Here is a 24,329-nt window from a genome sequence, read left to right as displayed (position 1 = left end):
AAGTCAGTACACCCCTATGTTAAATTCCCATAGAGGCAGGCAGATTTTTATTTTTAAAGGCCAGTTATTTCATGGATCCAGGATACTATGCATCCTGATAAAGTTCCCTTGGCCTTTGGAATTAAAATAGCCCCACATCATCACATGCCCTTCACCATACCTAGAGATTGGCATGGGGTACTTTCCATAAAATCATCTCTCAATGCAAATCAAACTAGCTATTAGGCTGACATAAAACCATGCCAATCTCTAGGTATGGTGAAGGGTATGTGATGATGTGGGGCTATTTTAATTCCAAAGACCAAGGGAACTTTATCAGGATGCATAGTATCCTGGATACTATGCATCCTGATAAAGAGATGATAGAGAGATGATTTTATGGAATCTACCCCATGCCAATCTCTAGGTATGGTGAAGGCCATGTGATGATGTGGGGCTATTTTAATTCCAAAGGCCAAGGGAACTTTATCAGGATGCTGAACTCCGACACAGTCGGACAAAATTTGCAATTAGACATAAATTTTCGTAAAACGGCCCATATTTGACCTCTACATAGTGTAATTCTCGCATAAAAAAAAAGTCTCAGAAGTGAATTTTGTAATGGAATAGCAAAGATCTGTGCGACCTAGATTCAGAAGACTACCTGATCTCAGGTCAGTTGTGTAGCCTATGTAAATGTTGGGGCGTGACCGTTCTCTTAATACATCCATGGGCGTGACAAAGGTACAGGTCTTGGGATGCTTACGTAAGCTTCTAGCTTTGTTGAGATTCGCCCGTTTTCAGCGGCAGTTTCAAAATATTAGATTTTCATAGTAAAGGGGTGTCAATGGGATTTTGAGCTTCTATGTATGTCCTATTTACCCACCGAACTGTCGTTATTCAACTATGACAAGGTAAAATCTGGTTTGCATTCTATCACCCCTTTAAACATATTTACACTTGGATTTCTGTATTTTATCAGTGATTGAATAACACAAATAGGTAGTGATGAAATGTGTAAGTCGAGAAGCTCAAGATGTGCTAACATCACAAAAATGACAGATTTCTTCTTGGACAATAGGACAAGGTACAAACTAGTTGTGGCGATGTTTTCTTTTTTTAGATGCAGATCTTAAACCTGTGTGGTGTTATGCCTATAGCCCTTTTCAAATAAGCCTAAGAGCAGCCCAAGTGTGTTTCGTACCCACCCATAGATGAGGTAGTTGTTTTCCCAGCGATAGCGCAACTCCAAGACAAACTCCTGCCAGAGGTGGGCAACAGCACGCAGCCCGCCATGGTTGTAGTTGACCAGACACGCACACAGTGCCAGCCGGTAGGTCAAACTGTCACTGGGTGCTGATTTCAGTTGGAGGAAAAGGTTCTGGACACAGGGGTATATAAAGCATGGGGAATTATGAACACACAAACACACAGACACACACACCTATCAGAACATGAATCAAATGTAGGGAAATACAACAAACTTTTAACTCATACTGACTGACCACAAAGAATGCAACTATCTAAGCATCCTGGCACCTTTTTTTAAGAACAGAATTATGACTGAAATAGTGTACTGTATACAATAGTCATTGTGTCTAGAAACGCTTTTCCAAAGGTTTGCATAATATCTTGTAATGTTTTTGTGTAATTATATTTTCCATTGTTTGAAGATTCTAATGGTTCTGTAATGGCTGTAGTTATTTGTATGGTTCTGCAGTGTTTGAACATGTTTGTTACAATTTATTTTCAAACATGCATCATTGACTCTAAAAAAAACTGACTAGAGAACCTTAGATGTCATCTGGCTAGCAACCCAGTGAAATTGTCACAGTGTGTAAGTGGTGAAGGGGCAAACATACATCGTGAGAGTTTTTATTTTGTTCGGCTTTCCCACAGTTGTTTGACTGTGCAGTTTTACTCTTTCTATTCTCGGATGACTTTTCCACAGCAGCATCTGGGAAGAGATACTGAGACATGCAAGAAAATACTTTAACACACAAAAGGCAATTCAATTATACATTTACATAAAAACAATCCATCACTGTCCAAGTCAATTGCCTGCCATACATATTGAATATTGGTCTAACCCAGCCTTTTGGCTTAATAAGCATTTAGCATAGAGAAGGACATCTTTATTGTCCCTGGGGAAATTGGCTTACACACACACACCCCTTTTTTTAACCCTTTTGTTGACTTCGGGTCACATTGACCAGTTTTCAATTTTTGTTTTATATCAGAAAATATGGGATGTAGAAATAAGCACTGAAAGTGTGTAGAAGAAAAATGTAACAATTTAAAACGTTGGAAAAAGCAAAAACAAACTGTGAAAAAAAGGTGTAAAAAAAAAAGGTTAAGTCTGCTATGTCAGACACCATTTTCTAGTCCTGTATTTAGAGCCAGATTTAAGTCATGTTAATCAGTGTCATTTAGAGATGCACCGATTTCAACTTTTAGGCCGATTCCGATTTTTCATTGAGTTTGAACTGCCGATACCGATTTTAGCCGATTCCGATTTCATATTTTCTAATCACTTTCCAGCACACACAAATATTTATTTTCTATCTTTTCTTTAATAGAAAATTTTTTGAATAGATAATTGATCACTGTAAAACAGAACTATATAAATGACTCCTGGTGTGGGATATTCACACACATCTAAAATGCAATGTTAGAACCATTTCCTTCTTCTCACATCCAATATCACACTAATATATACATAACAAATAAAAATAAAATAAATATAGTCTTGCAGTATAAAGATATTTCTCAAAACACACATTTGACCAGCATAAAATCGGCATATGTCAGACTGACTGGCAGGTCAATCGGTGCATCTCTAGTGTTGTCGAGTGAACATGAAGTGAATCAGACATAGAGCGGAGTTTGGCTCAGGCGCAGGTTCACGCTTTATCCCCTTTGCGTTCAGAAATCTCCACCACCACAGCAGCAGTAATGGCAGTGACTACTGACCCCACTCAATGGGGCTATGAATTGTCATAATTGTTTTCTTTGATAATATCCATATAAAACAGTCAGCATGAATAACCGTTACCAGAAGGATAGAACTGAGTACATCAGTGTTGAGTGGAGATTCATCAATGCGTCTGTGGCGTCGGATGTGCTTTCGGGCACTGTGCACCATATTGGAGACAGACAGTTTGGAGATCGGCACTGTTGCTGCTGGCTCTGTCAGCTTCGATAAAGCAGAGCTGATGTCACTATTTTCTGCAGGGGAAAAAATAGCAGCTATTACAATCGCAGTTACCATCTAATATTTAATACTGTATAAAGTATGTATTTGTATATTGTATCTCAGAGGGAACAACACTTTTTAGTAGGGGTGGGACGAAACCCCCAGCTCACGAGACGATACACGAGATTGGGTTCAAGAGATCGAGACGTGTGTGTCGGCCAAGAGAGAGGGAGAAAGAGAAAGGGAGAGAGAGCAGCGGTACTCTCTTTAACGTTCTAACGCTGGGTTCTACAGGCAGCTTTTTTCTTCTGCTATCGCTCTGCAAAAGTAAACTCAAAAGTAAAGTCAACTTTGGAGAACGGGCGGGGGATCTTCTATCCTAATTTCGAGGCTGCTGCTCTGCACTTGTGTACTGACATCGCAAGACACTTTTTACCTCAACGAGAAATCTCGTCACGTTTAAATCTGGTGAGATCTCGTGGGATCTCTACTTTTTTGAATTGTGGAGATCAGCAAGGCTCAATGTAAACATTTTACAAACACCAGTGAATGAGGTAGTAGACTCCATGCTTTAGACTATGATTTGCCTAGTGACATTCTATTAAGAAACAATGCCGTCCATTTCAGTGTTAAACAGTACAGCCAGTAACCTGACCTTTGACTTCTTCAGCCAATCCTCTTCCCAGAATCTCTTCTGTAGACTCCTTCCTACAGCAGAGCCTAAAGAACTCTGTCAGAACATCACCTGCATGGAAAGATAGGAATGGGTCAAATTGTTGTAAACATTTTTACACTGGTTATACTGCCCCAGAAAATGACTCAATTCATTTTTTGTCTTGCCAAAGTTATTGTTACCAGAGGACTTTCGTTTGAACTATGTAGTGGAAAGACGTACGGTGGCTGCCTCCTGTATAATTTCCCTAATTCTTGCTTTGTGCGTCTACTACTTTTTTTGTGTCACAGTTTACTTTGTTGAGTGAGTTTTTGTTTTATTTACGAAAATGGGTAAGTCAAGTCAATCGGCCCGGGAACAATCAAGCTCAGCAGACTCTCGCCTTCGCTGCTGCAGGTGAAACTAGCAAAATGGTGACTGCTCCTTCTTCTCTTACATTGGAGATGGTCGTTATTGAGCATGGCTGCCAAATTGATGGCCTCTCTGAACATGGGCCTCGCCCCTATACAGACGTTGCTTGAAGCTATCACTACCACAGTGACCAAACAACAACTTCTATCTCTGAGATGGAAACGGCCCTTTCGACTCACTCGGATAACATCACAAGTCTGGTGCAAGAATTGGTGGAACTACGATCCAAGCTGACCTCCATGATGGACAACAGCAGGCTCCAAGCCTTGGTGGAATACCTAATCAGACGTTTTAAGCGTCAAAACTTTGAAATGGTTTGTCTTCCCGAAGAAATTGAAGGCAAAAATCTGAGGCAGGTTATGGCGGATTCTTTTAAGGATGTAGCCGGAGATGTGCTCCTCGACTCCCCCCTCGAGCTGGACCAGCCCCACCGCAGCCTCGGGCCCAAGCCCCGCCAGGGATCCCAGCATATTAAAGTGCGCTTTCACCGCTACATTGAATAAGAGAGACTGTTGCTGTGGGCAAAAGAGCACCGCAATATCAAGTATCAGGGTGACGGCATAAAGTTGTACTAGGATTTCAACGCTACCTTGGCCAAGAGGTGAGCCTTCGCATCACCCTTAAGGGCGTGGATCATCGCTTTGACACCCTGGAGCAGGCTAAACTGTTCCAAACGTCCCAAAAGATCAACGAGAGACGCCAAACCACCCTATCTCACCTGGAAAAAAATTTAACCTGTGTGAGATTGCTGTTCATTGATTACAGTTCAGCGTTTAACACCATAGTTCCTTCCAGACTTGTCAGAAAGCTCAAGGACCTGGAATTAAACACCTCACTGTGCATGTGGATCCTTGACTTCCTGAGAGGCAGACCCCAGGTGGTTTAGGTGGGCGGACCCCCCTATTAGAGGGGATCCTTAACACTGGAGCACTCCAGGGCTGTGTTTTATGTCTCCTGCTGTCCTCCCTGTACACACACGTATAGGTAGCCTATTTCGACTCTAACACCATCATCAAGTTTGCGGATGATAAAATAGGCGGTGCCCTACCCTAAATTATATTTACACTAGGGGATGCAAGAAAAAGGCTAAGAGAATCATTACACATCTATTCCACCCAGGTAACAGCCTTTCCCCCTGTTGATGTCGGGAAGATGTCCAGCACTGAAAGGTTCATGGGGAGCTTCTACCCACTAGGATCCTAAATGAGGACACTGCTTAAGAATGACTGCCTTTAATTCGATTTCCAATTTTTTTCCGATTTCCCCCCTTTTTTATTAAGGAAAGCAAGGTTTTAATCAAATTAATAAACTCCGTCTTCTCCACGGTATATATGGGTACCATGTCTTTGGCTATGTGCAAAGCGACCGCTTCGGTGATTGTTCTCCACCGTGCCCCTTTCCCGTCATATGCGGTGCCTTGCGCAAAGGATTCGGCTACAGTTAGCTGTTTTTTAGCTAAGGTTTGTTGGTCACTGCGGTTTTGTTCGTTTCGGAGTGACTGGCATATTTCATATTCGGCTGGATGTCTCTGTTTCAGGTGTTGGAATAGGTTCGTGGTGCTGCTGCCTTTGACTGTGATGGACTTTAGGCAAATGTTGCAGCATGGGGTCTCTTGCTCCACGTCTGTCGCAGCAAACCCATACCAGTTCCAAACAACAGATGATTGTATTCCTTTCTTGGGAACAAACTTCCCACTCTCACCGGTAGCCATGTTGTCACTTGCTGTTGCTGTTTCGTGTGTGCTATGATGTTGTTGTTGTCGCTTGCCATACTGCTATGTGAAACTAACGCTACGGAAGCTCCGGGGAGTCAAAAATGCGCCATTACACAAAAACTCGATTTACTTATTTTTTAAATCGCCCGCAACAAAAAATTCAAATTAATTCATTTAATCGATTTTTCGTCCAGGCCTACTCATGGGTCTAGGTGAAACGCACTGCAGGGGCTACTTTATTGAAATGTTGTAGGGGGCGCTATTGAGCCAATTTACCATAATCAGGCCTGAGACCCATGTGGATCACTTCAGGCCTAGACTAATATCATGTAGAAAAAGATTACAACAAGTTACAACTTTCTTTTTCGTGATGTAACATCGAAGTTCAACGTGCCGCCACGCCGACGCCCTTTAACAAAAAGTCACAATATTCAAATTGAAGCATCATCAACTTCTTAAGGCTTCCCTAAACACTTTTAACTAGGAAGAGGATATCAAAGCATCAGGACTGTAACTTCATGTTTTTAGGAAACATCAAAATGCCCGCCCTGCCCCGCCCACATAGTATGATGAAAACGAAAAAGCTTGATAATTATGCTCCGCCAAGGTCTTTTGGTTATTCTGACAAATGTTTACGTCAGTCAGGTCAAATCTGTAGGAGGAGTTTGTTAAAGGTGCCCTGCCACACGTATTTCATTACTTTGTGGTAATGTCTGAAGTTCTACCATGGACTAACATTTTTTTGTGGAAAAAATGCCTTGGTTACTTTGTTTCAAGCCATTCTAGCGTGGTATAGAAAGCCTACAGGAAGACTCGATTTCAGCCAGTTCTCATTAATATTCAACAAGCTAAGCTGTTTGAATCGGATTGGCTAACAGCTAGCCAATGAGAGCCTGGCTGTCAGAATCCTTTACCCAACCCAACTGGGCCAGCTAATGAATAGTAATGAGCTCAGGCAATATGATGTCAGACTGACCAGCTTTTGTAATTTGCATGATTTCTCTGCTTATTTCTTTTCAGTGGCTAGAACTGACAAAGGAGGTAGCAGTTCATTTTCACATTCACAACATAACACAAACACATATGGACCTAACAAATTTCAAAAAATGCAAGTAAAAACGGTTTTGTATGGCAGGACACCTTTAAAGTATAACCCCTAAAAAAGGTCAAAATCGTCCGTAATTTGCACTTTTACATTAATATAGCTGACATTCTGTTAGATTTAGGGTATGGCTCCAAGAGGCTTCTTTGTAAGTTAAGCATGATACATGCATACAAAATCTCATACATCTAGGTGAAACACATCGCAGGGGCTAGTTCTTTGAAATTTAGTTGGGGGCGCTTTTGAGCCAATTTTCCATAATTAGGCCTGAGACCCATGTGATTCACTATAGGCCTGGACTAACATCATGTATGAAAGATTTGGAGCAGATCAGACAATGTACATTTGAGTTACAACTTTCTGTTTCATGATGCAACATCGCTGTTCGCTGTGATGGTGATGGTGATGCCCTTCGACAAAAGAAATCACAATCTTCAAATTGATCATCAAGGGCTTAAGGCTTTCCTGAATACCATTAGGTAAACCCATTAGGTAGAGAACATCAAAGTATAATGACTGTGACTTCCTTTTGCCATTAGGGGGGCGCTATGATTATATCTAAATATTGACATGTAGATGTCTTCAGGCCAGGATCCTTATACAGCCTGAGCAGTTTGAAGCAGATTGGACAATGTAAAGTCTAGTTACTAACCAAATGGTCAAATCATCTACAGTTCCATGGAGAGAAATATAGCAAAACCTCACTGGAAGTCTAAGACTGCAAGACCTTGCCTTTGCAGGTGTGTGTCCAAAAAAGTGTATGCTAGCCTATGGCCCTATTATTACCAGCACATTGACCAACTTTAAACAGGTGGAGGAGCAACTGCGTTACACCAATAAGTGGCATTTGAACACCCCAATTTGGCACAACACACACTTAATGTCTTATAACAAACTTTGCTTGTAAGCAGTGGAGTGACAGAGGCATTTATACTGTAAACCAGCTATTCAATGAGAAAGGTATGTAGAGTTTTGAAGACCTGAGAGCTAGTTTTGAGGTCCCCAGGACATCCTTCTTCTTGTATCTGTGCTTAAAATCAGCCCTAAAATGTTATGGAGTGCCATGGGGAAACAGTCTTGTTTGACCCATTAAATGGTTTGTTGATTTTACTGTGAGAGGATTAGCGTCCAAGACCTATGCTAAACTAATGCAAGTATCCATAGGAGAACTCCCAATAGCAAGGAAATGGGAGCGAGAGCTGAACCCTGAGGGGAATGCAATTAATTGGGAGACAGTTTGACAACATTTTCCATTGTTCCAAGAACCCAAATCCCCAGCAGATCCACTTCAACATACTGTATGTCATAGGACATATTGGACTCCTCAGAAGAGCTACAGTACGTCTCTAAAGTCATTCCCACTCCCTATTGCACGTTCTGTCAACCTGAACAAACTGGAACTTTCCTGCACATGGTCTGGGAGTGTGAACAGGTGCATGAGTTCTGGAATTAAACAACATCAATAATATCTTATGTGATAGGATGTCGAATTCCTACTGACCCAATTGTTTTGTTACTTAATGACGACTCTAAATTACACCTGCTTGGGAGACAGAAGAAAATTTGATAGCTCAACGGTGGCTCCCCCCACACACTTGTATAAAACAGTGGTTGGCGTATTTTCTAGACATAGAGCTTGAGCTCTCTACAGCAAGGATTAACAAAGCCAAATCATCTACTATAGGAAATCTATGGAAAATTCGTAGCAGCACAAGTCAGACCTAATGACGTCAGCGTCACAAGAATTAGAGGAGTGTGACTAGGCAAGGTGTGATTTTAGTTTTTGTTTGTTTGAACAAGAAGGTGGGGGATGGGAGAGGGTTTTTGTTTTTGTTCAATTGTATTTGTTCTGTATGTTGGAAAATATAAAAACAATAAAAAAAAGAAAAAAAGGTAAAATCATCCATAATTTATTTCAATATAGCGCACCTCCTATTGGGCTTAGGGGGTGGCTCCAAGAGGCTTTTTTGTATGTCTGGATAAGATACATTGCCAAGACCTAGTCTGAGACCCATGTCAGATTACAATTTTCACCACGTCTGATATGCATACCAATTTTCATGCGTTCCTGAGCGGCCCAAGCACCTCAAAAATGAGTTCAAATGCATATAATAATAATAATAATAATAATAATAATAATAATAATAATAATAATAATAATAGAAAGAGGCTCTGGCCCTAATAATACTAGCAATAACAATATGGTCCATGCAGCTTTGCTGCTCAACCCTTAATAATAATAATAATAATAATAATAATAATAATAATAATAAATAAAATAATAATAATAAAAAAAAAAAAAATCCGATTGGGTTAAGATAATTTCACTTTCCAGTAAACCTCCCTACTGTAGTTTGTGGAATATTTCAATGTCTTGAAACAAGACAAGGTAAGATGACTGCATTGAATTTAATAAAACACTTCAAAACTTTCTTGAAACAGGAAGATATGTATTGGAAACAGGTGAGTGCCTTATTTTTTTTTTTATAGATGCAGAAACTGTGTTTCAAAATGTCTACTGGACTAAGGGATTCATCTTACCGAGTAAACACTGAGGGTTTTCAGCTGTCCTGACTCGGACTGACCAGTGAGGAGCTTGGAGAGGGTCAAGGTCACTGCCAGGTGACACAAAGAGGAAAAAAAGAGAGCATATTTGATCAAATCACAAAGCCTGGTGCTGGTCCAAAATTCTGTCCAGATTATGGCCAACAGTCTAAATCTAGGTTGTTCAAGATTTGTGCAGATCATATGCCCATAGCATCTTACCTGTATGTTAAATAAACCCCCTAGACAAAATAATACAGTTAAAATCACAAAAGTAATTTTCTTTTTTGTAGTTCAGAACTATGGTGCTAAAACAGTCTAATATGAATTTGCAACTAGTGAAACACAATGCACAAATAAATGCATAGTATTACGCATCTGTAAACACAATACTAAAATTAGTGATTTGTATATGTAAAATGTGTATCTGTGTCAGTGCCTCTAATTTGTAACTCAAATTTTAACATTTGTAAATCAACTTATTTTTCAATGGAAGTATATTCGGAATCCTTCCATTTGTGTGAATCCGCACCATAAACAATTTCATCTTTTTTAAATCAAGATGGCCGCAGCGTGAGGGAACACGTCTCAAGATCTAATCCAGTAGTCTGAGCATCATTCAAAACTCATTAACTACTTTGGGAGAACAAGTGAATTTGTTAGAGCAGCATGGTGGGGCTAATGACGCCAATGTGCAGGAGTTTGTTGGTTGGGTTCAACAGCTGGAGAAGGAAAAAAAGTAGGGGATAGACAAAATTGATGGAGATCCAAAGCAGACGCTCTAATCTCCGTCTCTTTGGAGTTCAAGAGTCACCTGAAGGCAGTGATCTTGTCAGGTTCATGTCCCGGCTGATCCCACAGCTTCTGGGGCGAGGAAAACTACCCCACTCCGCCAGTTATTGAGACAGCCCACCGCTCTCCGACTGTCCAGCAAAGCAGCAGAGCTAGTTCCAGGTCTATTATGATCAAACTTCTTAATTTCCAGGGCCCAGTTTTTCAAAACATTTAATCTGGATCAAATTGATACGGATGTGGAAATCCCATGTCCCTACTGTCTTAGCAAAGAACAACAGGTAGGCAAAATACCAGTGGCCACAAATAGCCATGGTTTGTTTTAATTTTAAGAAACAGAAAAACTGTAATAAACAAACTTTTTACATTCTTTATTTTGTTACCATATCTCATTAGATGTGACAAGCTTCACATATGCTTCAAATATGAAGAAATGTATATATATCTCATCAGTAAACATTGATTTTGTGATCATTCACTTAAAAAAACAACAACACTCAAATAGATCCCAAACAGAGTTCAAAGTTTTGAAAAACCCAAAGGGCAGGTTTGATCCAGATCAAATGTAAGATTGGATTACATGGTCTGATCTTAGTTCAGAATCCCTCTTTTGCTTTTGAAAAACCCATTTCCAAGATTTGATCCAATCAGTGATCCGAAATCCCACTTTTGAAAAACTGGGCCCAGGATAAGGAAAAAAATCCTGCGCCTTTTCAGGATGAAAAAGAAGCTGGAGTATAATGGGTCTAGGATCTCCATCTACTCAGACTTCAGTGCTGACCTTTTAAGGGGGTGGCGAAGCTTCGATCCTGTCAAACACGAGCTCCATGGACTTCAATGGGGCTGCTTTGAGCAGTTTTTTTCAGTGCTTCGAAACTAGACGGTCATTGGATAAATGCTGAAATTATGTCCCGCCCACGGACGCTCAATGTCTCTGGGGGTCAATGGAGCAGTGGGCTGGCCTGGACGCTGCGCTTCTGCGTGGTGATTGGAGGGTCTGTCGAACAGCTGCATATCCTTTTGATTGACAGCGATTTTGTACTATAAAAAGTTGCCAAAGCTCTTCGAGCAGTCAGAACTCCGTTCATTCAGTAACATCGCGGATTTTGCAAGTGTTGTTGAAAGACAAACTGCTGCAACCTATTTCTTGTTATTTGCTTGGCGAAACTGCTAGCCAATATTCATCATACATACAAGTATACACCACATTCCTTGTTTCAGTTTAACCTAATTCCCACATTTCCTCCTTCGAGTTAAATATTGTTTTGTTAGATTGTTTGTTCGTTCATTCATACATACAGTAGGCTAGGCTAGTGTTTGTAGGGGTGAACTAGCCAGCTAGCAAACTGCACTTGCCATTCCTACTCACGAGAAGGGATTAATCTGGCAATCATTTAATCAAAATGCCTTCCTTTCCCATTTGTAGTCATAATAGTGACAGGTAGGCTTAACGAAAAGCTGAAATTTAAGCTGGACTGAACTGGCTTGGCAAAATTACTAACATGCTAGCTAATGCTACACTTTTTCTATATAAACATAGGATTTAGCATAGAGCTCTATTCCAGTAAAAGCCAAGCTAATGTCTGATTGCCTCGAAGAGACTTTTTTTCATGACATTATTCCGATTATTATTCAACTGAAAATACTCCTGTCCAATCAGGCTCAAGTTTCATTTATTGTCATTGTTGCACAACGCTGCAAATGCAGTTGTAGTTGCATCTGGGGAGATATGGCTTGCATTTTAATATTAAAAGTTTGACATCTAAACATTGTCCATCAACTTGAATTTGAGCACCAAGCAAGGTAACGTTAAATAACAAGAGTCCGCCTCCCCTCATCCCACCAGAGTCCTCTGCTGTTGGTGTGGAATGCAGTCACCCAGTCAAGTGTAGCAGCCCGATCCAGAAGCCAGTTATCTGCCAAGTGGGCACCGCACCGCGCTTGGTGTCCAAAACATGCAGCCTCAGATCAGATGATACAATTTAAAAAATCAATCATCACCTTTGGCCTAGGGTGCTCTGGTACCAAGTACACTTATGAGCATCCCTTGTTCGAATATGGTGTTCGTTATAGACAATCCATGACTAGCACCGAAGTCTAACAATGAACGACAGCTCAGGTTAAGATTCTGGAGGCCATGACTCCCAATCATGCCTCTCCAGGTGTCTCCATCATTGCCCACGTGTGCGTTGAAGTCTGCCACCCAGGGGCTTGTGAGTATCCCCACACCTTCCCGGCGCCTCACACCCTCACGAGAAGAAAAAAGTCCAACCCCTATCCAGGAGTATGGCTCCAAAACTAATTGGTAGCGCTGCACCTCCCGCACAAGTTCCGGCTCCTTCCCCCCCAGAGAGGTGATGTTCCATGTCCCCAGAGCCAGAGACGCACAGGCGGTGGGCCCATGGGATGGAGAGGGGGGTGCCAAGTTACTTCTTCGGGGTGTGCCCGGCAGGGCTTCGTGGCAAACCCGGCCACTAGATGCTCGCTGTCGAGCCCTACATCTGGGCTTGGCTCCAGACGGGGGCCCTGGGCTTCCTCCGGGCAGCGTAACTCCACCTCTTCCTCATTTCTTCATAGCACTTTTAAACCATTCTTTGTCTGGCTCCTCACCTGAAACCTCTTTGCCATGGGAGATCCTACCAGGAGCACCAGGCTGTGGCAACACATACCTCAGGTTCATAGGGACACACAAACCTTTCCACCACGACAAGGTTATGGTTCCCGGGGACTGTATTCAACTGTAAGGTGATTGTATTTCTATTTTTTTTTTCCTTTCTTTTTTGTGTCACTCCTCTGTTGTTATGTAGTGATTGTACTTTATGTTGGGACCCCCTTGAAAACGAAATGATACATCTTAAGGGGTTTATCCTAATAAACAAAACCATTTGAACAATTTATATCTCAAGTGATGACCCATCGCTCTCCAGTAGATAGCGGTAATGCAACACTTATGGATGCCAACCGCTGTTAAACTACATGAAGAAGATGAAGGAGCCTTGTCAGTGACGGTTGGCCTAGTGCTGCAGCTGGCATGAATCATGCATGGATCTCACCCACACAGAGCTTGATTGACAGCTATTACAGGAAGCACAGAGGTCTCCCGACTGAAGAACTTTTTTTCAACCGTATGAAACAATAAGAAAATAACGTAAAAATACAATTTGTATTATTATTCAGACAGAACACAAACAGTAAGAGATTACGTGTGTGTCAGTCAGCCAGAATGCTGTCTAAGTTGGTTAGCATTCTGGATGTCTCCCACCATGTAAGTACTTGTGTTTTGCATTATTCACAGGTACTGCTGCTGTGACATGCAAATCTCCCCCTGGGGAACATCCATCCATCCATCCATCCATCCATCCATCCATCCATCCATCAAAGCAGGGCGTTGCAATGGGATTTACAGATAGTCCAGATGAAGAATCCAGGACACTCTTACCTGTAGACATCATTATCTACAACTATGCCTTCCGTCAGGTGAGGCCAAGTGGTTGCAAGATGAAGCTCACTACATCGAAAAAAACAGAAGAAAATAATATTTTTTGTTTGGCACAGAGATTCATTGTGTATTAATGCATCTTGTTTTTATTTAGACAAACTGTTTTCATTATGTTTATGTTAATTCTATTCTAATCACAGAGACATCAAGATGTAGATGCAAGAACTTAATCACATGTGCACCCACTGTGGAGAATTGAAATGTAATCAAAGCCCAGAGAAAACAGCAATTTCAGTTTTGTTCAGGTTTTGGTTTTAGTACTGTCATCTGTAGTGATGGGAATCGCAGGGTACCTCACGATACAATACACTGCTCATGATACCAATAATATCAACTTTCGATTTAACAATTCTGCGATAATCAATACTATGAACACAAAATGCCTGTGAAAAGGTTAAGTGCAGGCATCTTTCTGTATTCTCTGTATTAAGTCCAAACTGTTAGAAAGCAGCCCACTTAACCTATTTTCACTTTTACCTCATTCATGTGTTGAGCGCCACCTCAAGAAGCCATGAAGTAGCGATGCTGGGAGCAGGGAAATCCATTCAAAGCACCTTATTTTATTAATCATAATATTGGTGTTTGGCGCCAGCATATCGATTTTGTCTTGTACACAGAAGATAGACAATATATTGCTGTATCTATATTTTGTCCGACCCCTAGTAATCTTAGTTGTAATGTTACAATGTTACCTGATTGGCTCCTCACATGCTCCAAATGGAAGTTTCCCAAACTCCACTCCTCCCACCTCACCTCCAAGGAGTGTGTCAAAATCTACCAGAAAGCCAAAGAAAAGACACAATAGGAAAAAACAGCTGCAATGCACAGCAGCAGATCTGTTCTCATCAAAAACTGAATAATTATGTTGGACACCAGTCAGGAAGGCCACCAAAGGGACATGACACATTTAAAGGAGCTGCAGCATTCAATAGCTGAGACAGGAGACACTGCCTATGTCTGCCATTATTCCACATATAAAGTGCACATACATTGATTTTTTAAGACATTTTCAGTGTAATTAGTGGAAAATGTGTGCAACATGTATGCAATATGCACAAAAATCTAGACTAAAGAAAGAGACTAAAACATTTGTTTTAAATAATTCTTGGATTCTAAAAAAAACATTCACATATATAAAACACCATAAACACGTTGGTTGTTTAAAGTTTAGGACAGTTCACTAAGAATGACCCTGAATGCAGAAAGTGCCTGTGTCTTCCAGATATTACACATTCATTCATAAGTCCATGAACACTCAATTTGTTTGGCTGCTATGCCCAGTTTGACCAGTAAGCAAGTGAAATCAAACTGCATACAAAAGGAGGAAGTGGTGTATCCAGTCTAAAAATGTTGTGACGTCTGACATAATTAAACACTGGACAGTATTAAATTGGACCCTGAACTATCTTAAAAGTAGAAGAATACCCACATTGTATAGAATCAAGAACAATTTCTTCAGTTTCAATACGGCCTTTGCGCAAGTTTTACATTGGGTATTATTCAGGAAGCAATATGCCAAGAAATTTCCTCCTCCTCCTTTTTGTTCGTATCCACGATTTGTTTAATTATTTATACTTATTATAATATCGTACTTATATACTGTACTTAGTATTAACCATTTAGATCTGGGATTCACCAATGTCTTCTTATTTTGGCTTCTTTCTTAGTTTACAGAATATTTTACAAGATAAGAAAAAAACATCTAATTTTTAAAGTCCACAAATTGTCAACTACCAATGTTAATGTCTGTGTTGATAGAATAATGTTAGAAATAAAACTACCCTTGCATCGCATTGCAATAGTTATACTTTGTTCCCTATAGTTGGTAGTAGGCTACGGCAGCGGCGGAGTGATATTACCTAGGCTACCAAGGAAGCCGGTTTTCCATGACAATCACGCAAGTTTATTTACCTGCCACTGTCACTCATTGCTACAGAAGCAGACTACATTGCACAAACGTTATCTCCACTAACGTTGTCAGTGTCAATCTATCAGTAGCAGCTAGGCTAACGTTATGAAAGGGTGGTAGCTTTATTAGCTAGAGTAGCCTACCAAAAGTTATTACCTGTTCATCAGTAGCTGTTGGTGCATCTGGAAAGACTGATGGAACCGCATTCGTTGTCAGTGACTTGTGGTCCTTTAGATTGCGGGGTTTTTCAAAGTCCTCTGGTCTAAAATGATCACTACGCATTTGTCACTTGAGTAGAGTCTCCACCGGTGTCTTGATGTCCAAGCCAGCAGCAAGAAGCCACAGTTGGTTCCTTTCTGGATCTCGCAATGGAAATTTATGGAAACTTTGTGTTGCCCATCTGTAGTTTTTATTTTTACAATTTGTAAATGGACAATGAAACACCATGTTGCCTAGTCCTTAGTTTCCAATCCAATGCTTCAATACCACTGTACTAGGCTATTACTAGGTGTCCCGACTGGAGTGCGTTTCTGTTTCCTTTTCGGCGCAGTATCACTAAGTAAAAATCGACCGCTGCTGAGAAACTAGTCCCTCAAAATGCAATGCGATCATTTAGATGCAAAGATAGTTTTATTTCTAACATTATTCTATCAACACAGACATTTACATCGATAGTCTGCCGTTATAATTTATTTGCCTTGGGTGTACTGTGGAGTGGGTAAGATTTTAGTGGCAGGCTAGCATATACCGTTGAATTGCGCTAGCCTAGCACCAGCGAACTGTGCAACTAGAAGACTGGATGAAACGTGTTGAAAACTCTCCACTGATAAATAACACACTGGCTAACTAGGAAATGTGATCCTATGTCCAAAATTCTGAACCACCCCTTTAATGAGCATTGTTGGAGCGGCTTAGATTGGAACCAATGACCGGATAGACGCTTGGAGAGAAGGCTCGGTATCGTACTGATATATCTATCCTTTTAGAGATACGTGGCCAGATATTTGTGCTTAGCTTGGAAGAGAAACATTGTTGAAAAACAGAAAATCAGCAGCCAGCGGAGAAGCAGACAGGATTACCAACACAGAAGCGAAGCAAGAATATTTTCTCTGCTTGACCTTGCCTCCAGGTGGGGAAATTAAGCTAGTTAGTTTGTGGTAATGTATGACTTTGGGTTAGTTCCAATTCACCAAAGTCTCACAATAACACAAACAATTTATCAGATCGAGGCAGCGGTAGACTAGCAACTCCCATGTTTTGTGAGGTAAGGTATGAGATTATTGTGTAAAGTCTAACCACATTATCCTCGGTTTTGTATGTGCCTACCTGGAGGCTGCTGTGGCCATGAATACTGCTGCCAGTCCTGGAGAATGTAGGTAAAACGGATGGCAATGTTGATTGGAGGTAGAGGGGACAAGGTGCAACCCTGAGGTAAAAAAAGACAAAAAGACAAAAAGGAAAAAGGCGGTTTAGCCCTTTCTGACTAAACTGTATTCAGAAACTTTGGAACCAAAGAAACTACATTCAGGAACTAAAAGTCAGTTGTGCATGTTTCCAATGCATCCGAATACTTCATTTTTATACAGTATCTCACAAAAGGGAGTAGACCCCTCACATTTTAGTAAATATTTCATTACATCTTTTAATAGGACAACACTGAATAAATTACACTTTGCTACAATGTAAAGTATTAAGTGTACAGCTTGTATAACAGTGTAAATGTGCTGTCCCCTCAAAATAACAACACACAACCATTAATGTCTAAACCGCTGGCAACAAAAGTGAGTACACCCGTATGTTAAATTCCCATAGAGGCAGGCAGATTTTTATTTTTAAAGGCCAGTTATTTCATGGATCCAGGATACTACGTATCCTGATAAAGTTCCCTTGGCCTTTGGAATTAAAATAGCCCCACATCATTACATACCCTTCACCATACCTAGAGATTGGCATGGGGTACTTTCCATAAAATCATCTCTCAATGCAAATCAAACCAGCTATTAGGCTGATTGACATAAAACCATGGACATCCAGAATAGAGATGGTCCGATACCATTTTTTGCTTCCCGATAACGATTCTGATACCTGAACATGCGTATCAGCTGATACGATGAATTCAAACAATGAATGCCACATAACTTCCTTTTATTATCCAGTTTGACAGTCAGTTATAACTGAAAAAGAACATAAATAAACTACTTTAACGTAGATTTTCTTTAGGGCTTTATTACGTGGTATCGGATTGGTGCATTAACTCCAGTACTTCCCGATACCGATACCAGCGTTTTAGGCAGTATCTGCGCGAGAGAGATGGTCACTGACCATCTCTAATCCAGACAGACCAAGAGCTACCACTTTGCACTTTCGTCCACTTTAGGTGACTTAACCAGGAAGTTTCTTAGCCCCTGGATAGAGCATCAGCTACAATGTTCTTGCCTAAAATGTGCTGGAGGTCAATGTTATACACCTGCAACATGGCTATCTGAACAATCAAGCATTGACACGCTAGAACTTGTCCAGAAAAGAATATGGAATGTGGTCTGAATAAACCACTATCTTGACATTAGTGAGGTCATAAAATGCTTCATGGCCAACAGCAATGATAAAGGCTCTTTCCTAATGGTTGAATATGATTGTTGACTAGGGCTGTAATGGCTCATGTACTGGTACCAAACCATCAGGGTACAGGGGTCTGAGCCTCCATGATTCCACTTGAGGACTGCATTGGGATTGGTTCCGACGAACCAAACACAGCAGAGTGGGCGGTTTTTAACGTTGCTGCATATGGGAGAGGGCTGTCCAAAAATACACAGGATTTAGGAGCATTGCTCTTGATCAGTGCTGTAATTGTCTCTTCATAGGTTTGTCTAGCTAGGTTTTATAAGAAATCTCACTCTGCAGGATGTTAGGAGAAATTCTGGAGAGGATATTACAAATGATTAATGGAAGGCAGTGCTCGACTTAGTGCATACTTCTCCTTGAATACAGGCACACCATGATCAAACGATTTCTAAGAGCACAAGTGACCAAGGCAACATGAAAACCTTCCCTTATGTGGACCCTTCATGTCCTCTCTGTAAAGGTCAGCCAGCAGACTTTATACACATGTTCTGGTCCTGCCCCAAATGTAGCACATTTTTGGGACCTACTCTAAAATATTTTAAAGAGTCATAACATAGAAATTAGAGATGCACCGATTGGAACGACCCACGGGAGAGGGTTCACCTTCGCTTCGGCTGCGGAACCGGGTATTTTCTGGCTGGAATTGGAGGAAGAGGAGGATGCGCTACATGCATGGATTATCCCCCGCCGCAAGGAACCGGAGAGCGACCGTGGGGCTTTGATTTGATACCGGGGGCCGCAACTGGAGGACTCAGCACATGTGGACTAACGGTATTTGGGCCACTGTACCGAGTTTGACAGGAGAACGCTGTGTGTAAGTTTTGAAACCAACCGTTGGAGTAACATCTAACCAAACTGTAAGGAATGATGAATGCTGGCTACTCAATCTACAACCTATATTTTTGAGGACACTTAATCAGGCTTAAAAGAGGGAACATGATGAATCCTGAGGATGTGCTATGTAAGTTTCGTAACTAAGCTTTAAAGGGACACTTAACCAGACTGAAAATACATGACAAATGCTAGCTGGTAATCCTAAGGATACTGTATGTAAGTTTTGAAGCCAAGCTTTAAAAGGGACACTTAACCAGCCTGAAAATACATGACAAATGCTAGCTGGTAATCCTAAGGATACTGTATGTAAGTTTTGAAGCCAAGCTTTAAAAGGGACACTTAACCAGCCTGAAAATACATGATAAATGCTGGCTGGTCAGTTTACAGTTTTTAACTGTTAACAGTTAAGCTAGACTGAAAGAACATGAGGGATACGGTCTGTTCAGCTCATAGTCTGCTTATTGCTCCAACTAAACTGGTCTGTTTTTCACACCGCTTAGTCCAGAAATTGTTTGAAGGCGTTTATAATATTGTTCATGTTTAACATAAGAATTCACTAGACCTGTTTCAATTAACCTGCGACTTAAGACAGGATGTGTAGTCTTGCACAAACTGCATTTGGTGTGGTCACACATCTTACAAATAGGGGAGTGGTCTGCAGTCTCAGAGGGTTAGGGGATTTATTTAAACACACCTTGCTCAGAGCTAACAGTTCAACCTTTGCTACAGATTTGTCAGCAAAATCCGGTAGGTTTCTCGAGTTCAATTTTGAAGATGGCTGAGCTTTCAATCCTTTCAGTTAACATCAGGGGGCTAAACGGGCCGATCAAACGAGCTAAATCCCTGGATTATTTAAGAAGGAAAAACATAGACGTAGCACTTATACAAGAGTCACACTTAGGTAAAAGAGATGTAAATCGTCTACAAAATAAATACTTTAAGGTTACTGCTTCATCTAGTGACAACACCAAAACTCCATTGTGCTGTTGTCACGGAGATGCGCACTCACCGTAGACAAAAGTAGTAAAGACTCTTCAGGCAGGATATCATATACATGTATTACGATAAGGAGTAGGAAAATAGCCTTAGTTTCAGTATACGCACCGGCTACATATGATGAAAGCTTTTTCCCGCGCCTAACCAATGAATTGCTCTTTCTCGATGAATATTCATTAATTATAGGGGGAGACATGAATGTGGTTCTAGATTTAAATCAGGATAGATCAGGGGTCAGCCACACGAAAGCCCAAAAACACATATTGGACATCTTCAATGCAGTTGTGGAATCCCACCATCTTACAGACATATGGAAGATGCACAATCCTACTAGCAAGGATTCCACATTTTTCTCCACACGTCACCTCACCCACTGCCGCATTGATTATTTTTTGTGCTACAGTGAACTTAAGACAATGTTCCACACGATAGCAATAGAACCAGCAATCCTGTCTGATCACAATGCGCTGATAACCACATTCCATTGTGATATGTTAGGCAATTTAATAATTCCCTTCTCCAAAACACAGATTTTGATACAGAGTTTAGAGCCAAACTGGCGGAGTTTATATCAATCAATACTGACTCAGTTTCGGACCCCGCATACATCTGGCAAGCCAGTAAAGGATTTATTAGAGATTTCACATCTTCATTTGCAGCAAATTTGAAGAAAAAGAGAGAGGCAAGGATTGCGGAGCTGTAAATCATTAGAGCAGTCTCTAAAGACGTGCTTTTCTAAATCTACTTATACTCTTTTAGTCACAAATCGAGCAGAGCTAAATGATTTGCTAAAAGGGAGAGCTGAATTCATAATGCACAGAGTGAGGCAAAATTACTATTTTAATGGTTGTAAACCAAGCAAATTGCTAGTTCTGAAATTAAAACAAAGCGAGTCCAGAGCTACCATCAACAGCATCCACACAGACCGAGGTATCTCAACGAATCCTTAAGATATCACCGCCACTTTCCAATCCTTTTATACAAAATTGTATGAATCCTCCTACAATCAGGATCCGACACAGTGCCAAAAGTTCCTGAAAGAGCTAAACCTGCCTCTTCTCGACCCAGAGGAGGCAGAATAACTGGGTCAACCTATTACATTAGAGGAACTTAAATCAGCATTAAAAACAGCTAAGAAAGGGAAAACACTGGGGTTGGATGGAATTCCATCAGAACTTTTACTACACGACACACTAGGACCTATCATTTTACAAACTTTAACCTCGGCCATAGAGAGGGGCACCTTTCATCAACAAACCAACACTGCACTAATTTCGGTCATACACAAAAAGGGAAAAGATCCTACGGAGTGTGCAAACTACAGGCCCATCAGCCTCACTGGAACTGATATTAAGCTTTATTCCATAGTCTTGGCACTACGCCTAGAACGCTTCATTGAGAAGCTAGTCTACCCCGACCAATCAGGGTTTATACCAAAGCGTCAAGCTGCAGACAATATACGCAAATTACTCCATGTAATAGAAGAAGCCAAAAACCTTCCAACAAGTTTTGTCACTGGACGCGGAAAAGACTTTTGACCGCCTAGAGTGGAACTACTTGTGTGAAATTATGGAGAGGCTTGGTTTGGGAACCAAATTCATTGACATGGTACGTACTTCATATGCGAATCCCATGGCCATAGTCTCAACCAATGGCCTGCATTCACAGCAATTCCCCATCGCACGGGGCTCGAGACAGGGATGCCCGCTATCTCCCATGCTATTTGCGATCTCTCTTGGACAGTTAGCCCAGGCCATAAAGCAAAATAAAATATGTGATGTCCAGATTAAATCCAATAACAACTCAATATCGTTATTTGCAGATGATATTTTGCTGTACATATCTGAATTGAGGACTCTGTTCCAAAAATTCTTAAGATCTTTAACGAATTTGGCTCAATCTCCGGCTATAAAATCAATTGGAATCAATCTAATCTTCTTCTGATGAACAACACACAGGTGACATCAGCTATTAGTGACACAATACCAACCCAAAGAAAAATGACATATTTGGGCATCACCATTCACGCATCGCTACAGCGAGTTGTCCAGGACAACTATGAAACTATACTAAGTAGTGTTCAAAGGGATCTAGCCAATTGGTCTGCGCTGCCGGCATTGCTACGGTCCAGGATTGCTGTGGTTAAAATGAACATAGTTCCTCGTGTGAATTTTTATTAAGTACAATGATCCCTTACCCCCACCAATAAATTTCTGGAAGAAACTTGATACCGTAATTCGGCAGTATATTTGGAATAATAAACAACCCAGGCTAAAATACTCCTATAGCCTGCAACGTACCGCAAACGTTGCTTATAGCGCCCCCTAAAGGCCGATCTTCGCCAAATTTGGTACAGAGCATCGTAGTGGAATGTTAAACAAGGATCTCAAGTTATTTGCTGATAACATTAAATTTAATAGAGATATGATATGATACGTGTGTGGTAGCTAGCTAGGAAAATTTGTTTGGTTGTCAAATTGGCATACTTTAACGTAGCAGAATTCTTTCCATAACTTTTTGTCAGGTCCATCTGGAGATCCTAACTACCAGGTTTCGTGCAGATCGGTCGCACGGCCTAGGACGGGTTCGAAAAGGTTGGTTTTGCACATTGCGCGATATTGCGAAAAAACGTTTGCACAGAAATGGGCATGGCCTATATCAGGTAATTCAGCTTGACTCAAGGAACAAGTGGATGTAAGAATTTCTAATGTGCGATGTGCATTGTGGGAGTTAATGACAAAAAACCATTATAGCGCCACCTAGTGGTCCACATGTGTAATGTTTGGTAGGTGTGATCCATGGCCCATTGTCCATCTACCCTGTAAATTTAAAGTTGTTCACATTAGTGTAAGTGGTGAATCTAGAGTTGGGTCACATTGGGTCCCATAGGCCACGCCCACTTTGACCCCTCGATACTCCATTCTAGGGTTGGCCTCAGGATTGGCCCCAGATGGTACCCATCAAATTTTGTATAAATCGGATGAGCTATGAGATATAAACGTTTTGTACTTGTAGCGCCCCCTAGTGACCAATTTTCGTAAAACGCATGGGGGACCTCCAGACGGTCATGGTAAAGAAGAATCTAAAGTTTGGCGTTGATAGCATTTATTTTGGCCGAGATATGGCAAAGTTGGTGTTTTCATAGTTAGCTACTCAAATTAGTTTGTGCGTTATATGCGCAATTTTTATTGTATAACAATTCTTTCCATAACTTTTAGTCAGGTCAGTCTGGAGATGCTACGGTCCAAGTTTCGTGCAGATCGGTCACACGGTCTAGGAGGAGTTCAAAAAAGTAGGTTTTTGATAAATCGCGATTTTTAATTTGCCTTGCAACACGCGGTTCCCATGCCCCCTTGGGCTTGGACCCCTAATAAAAAGCCTGGCATCCCAATACAAAATAAATTCTATCCCAATATTAAAAAAATCTTATTTAAATTCAAAAATTAAAACATTTTTAAAAGGGGTCATAAATACTGTCTGAGTTACTTGCCCTCGAGGTTAAAAAAAAAAATATATATATACACATACCATTAAAAGTTAGTAATAAAATACACCATCGAGCATTCAGTGATGAAGGTATGTTAAGTTTTGAAGACCTGAGAGCTAGCTTTGAGGTCCCTAAAGCCTGGCTCACATTACAGGAGTTTTAGGCCGATTTACCCCTTCCGAGAATCTGAGAGAAAATCTTGTCGAGGACCTCAATCGGTTCCGATGTTCGGCGCAGATTATCTGGTAATGTGAGGCGTTCACAGATCGAATCTTGCACCTCCCGATCTGCTCGCAGACACATCGGGGCCGCCCCGATAATATCAAACATGTTTGATATCTAGGATTATAATCGGGCGTGAAACAACTATGATTACGTCAGTACTTCCACAATAGCCAATGACAGACAGGTCTGCAAGGAGACAGAAGTGACGGAAACTTTTTAAAATGTCCGCGAAAGCAGCTGTAGTACGGGTCCGGTGGACAACTGAGTTGGAAGAAAGGATGGTGGAGATGTGGCAACAGCACGAGTGCCTGTTTAATCTATCATCAAAAGAGTATCATAATCGGAA

The 24,329-nt window shown here is 41.0% G+C and overlaps 1 protein-coding gene across 4 annotated transcripts in view; it reads right to left on the bottom strand.

Annotated features, from left to right (window-relative positions):
• The window catches only part of rab3gap1 (RAB3 GTPase activating protein subunit 1), a 123,427-nt gene that overhangs the window by 46,773 nt on the left and 52,325 nt on the right, over positions 1–24,329 (bottom strand). For 3 of the 4 annotated variants that reach the window (XM_039787381.1, XM_039787385.1, XM_039787384.1), the window contains 8 exons: positions 17,146–17,245; positions 14,603–14,684; positions 13,851–13,919; positions 9,617–9,690; positions 3,831–3,920; positions 3,035–3,207; positions 1,842–1,949; positions 1,188–1,360 (listed from right to left, as the gene is read on the bottom strand). In XM_039787381.1, the coding sequence (XP_039643315.1) occupies positions 1,188–1,360; positions 1,842–1,949; positions 3,035–3,207; positions 3,831–3,920; positions 9,617–9,690; positions 13,851–13,919; positions 14,603–14,684; positions 17,146–17,245 (869 nt within the window). The remainder of the gene's footprint in view (positions 1–1,187; positions 1,361–1,841; positions 1,950–3,034; positions 3,208–3,830; positions 3,921–9,616; positions 9,691–13,850; positions 13,920–14,602; positions 14,685–17,145; positions 17,246–24,329) is intronic. The other variant, XM_039787382.1, reaches the window with a different exon arrangement.

The sequence above is a fragment of the Perca fluviatilis genome, chromosome 21, assembly GCF_010015445.1.
Source record: "Perca fluviatilis chromosome 21, GENO_Pfluv_1.0, whole genome shotgun sequence".
Lineage (NCBI taxonomy): Eukaryota > Metazoa > Chordata > Actinopteri > Perciformes > Percidae > Perca > Perca fluviatilis.
Note: the sequence above shows the minus strand (reverse complement) of the source record. Positions and strands in the feature narration are given on the sequence as shown.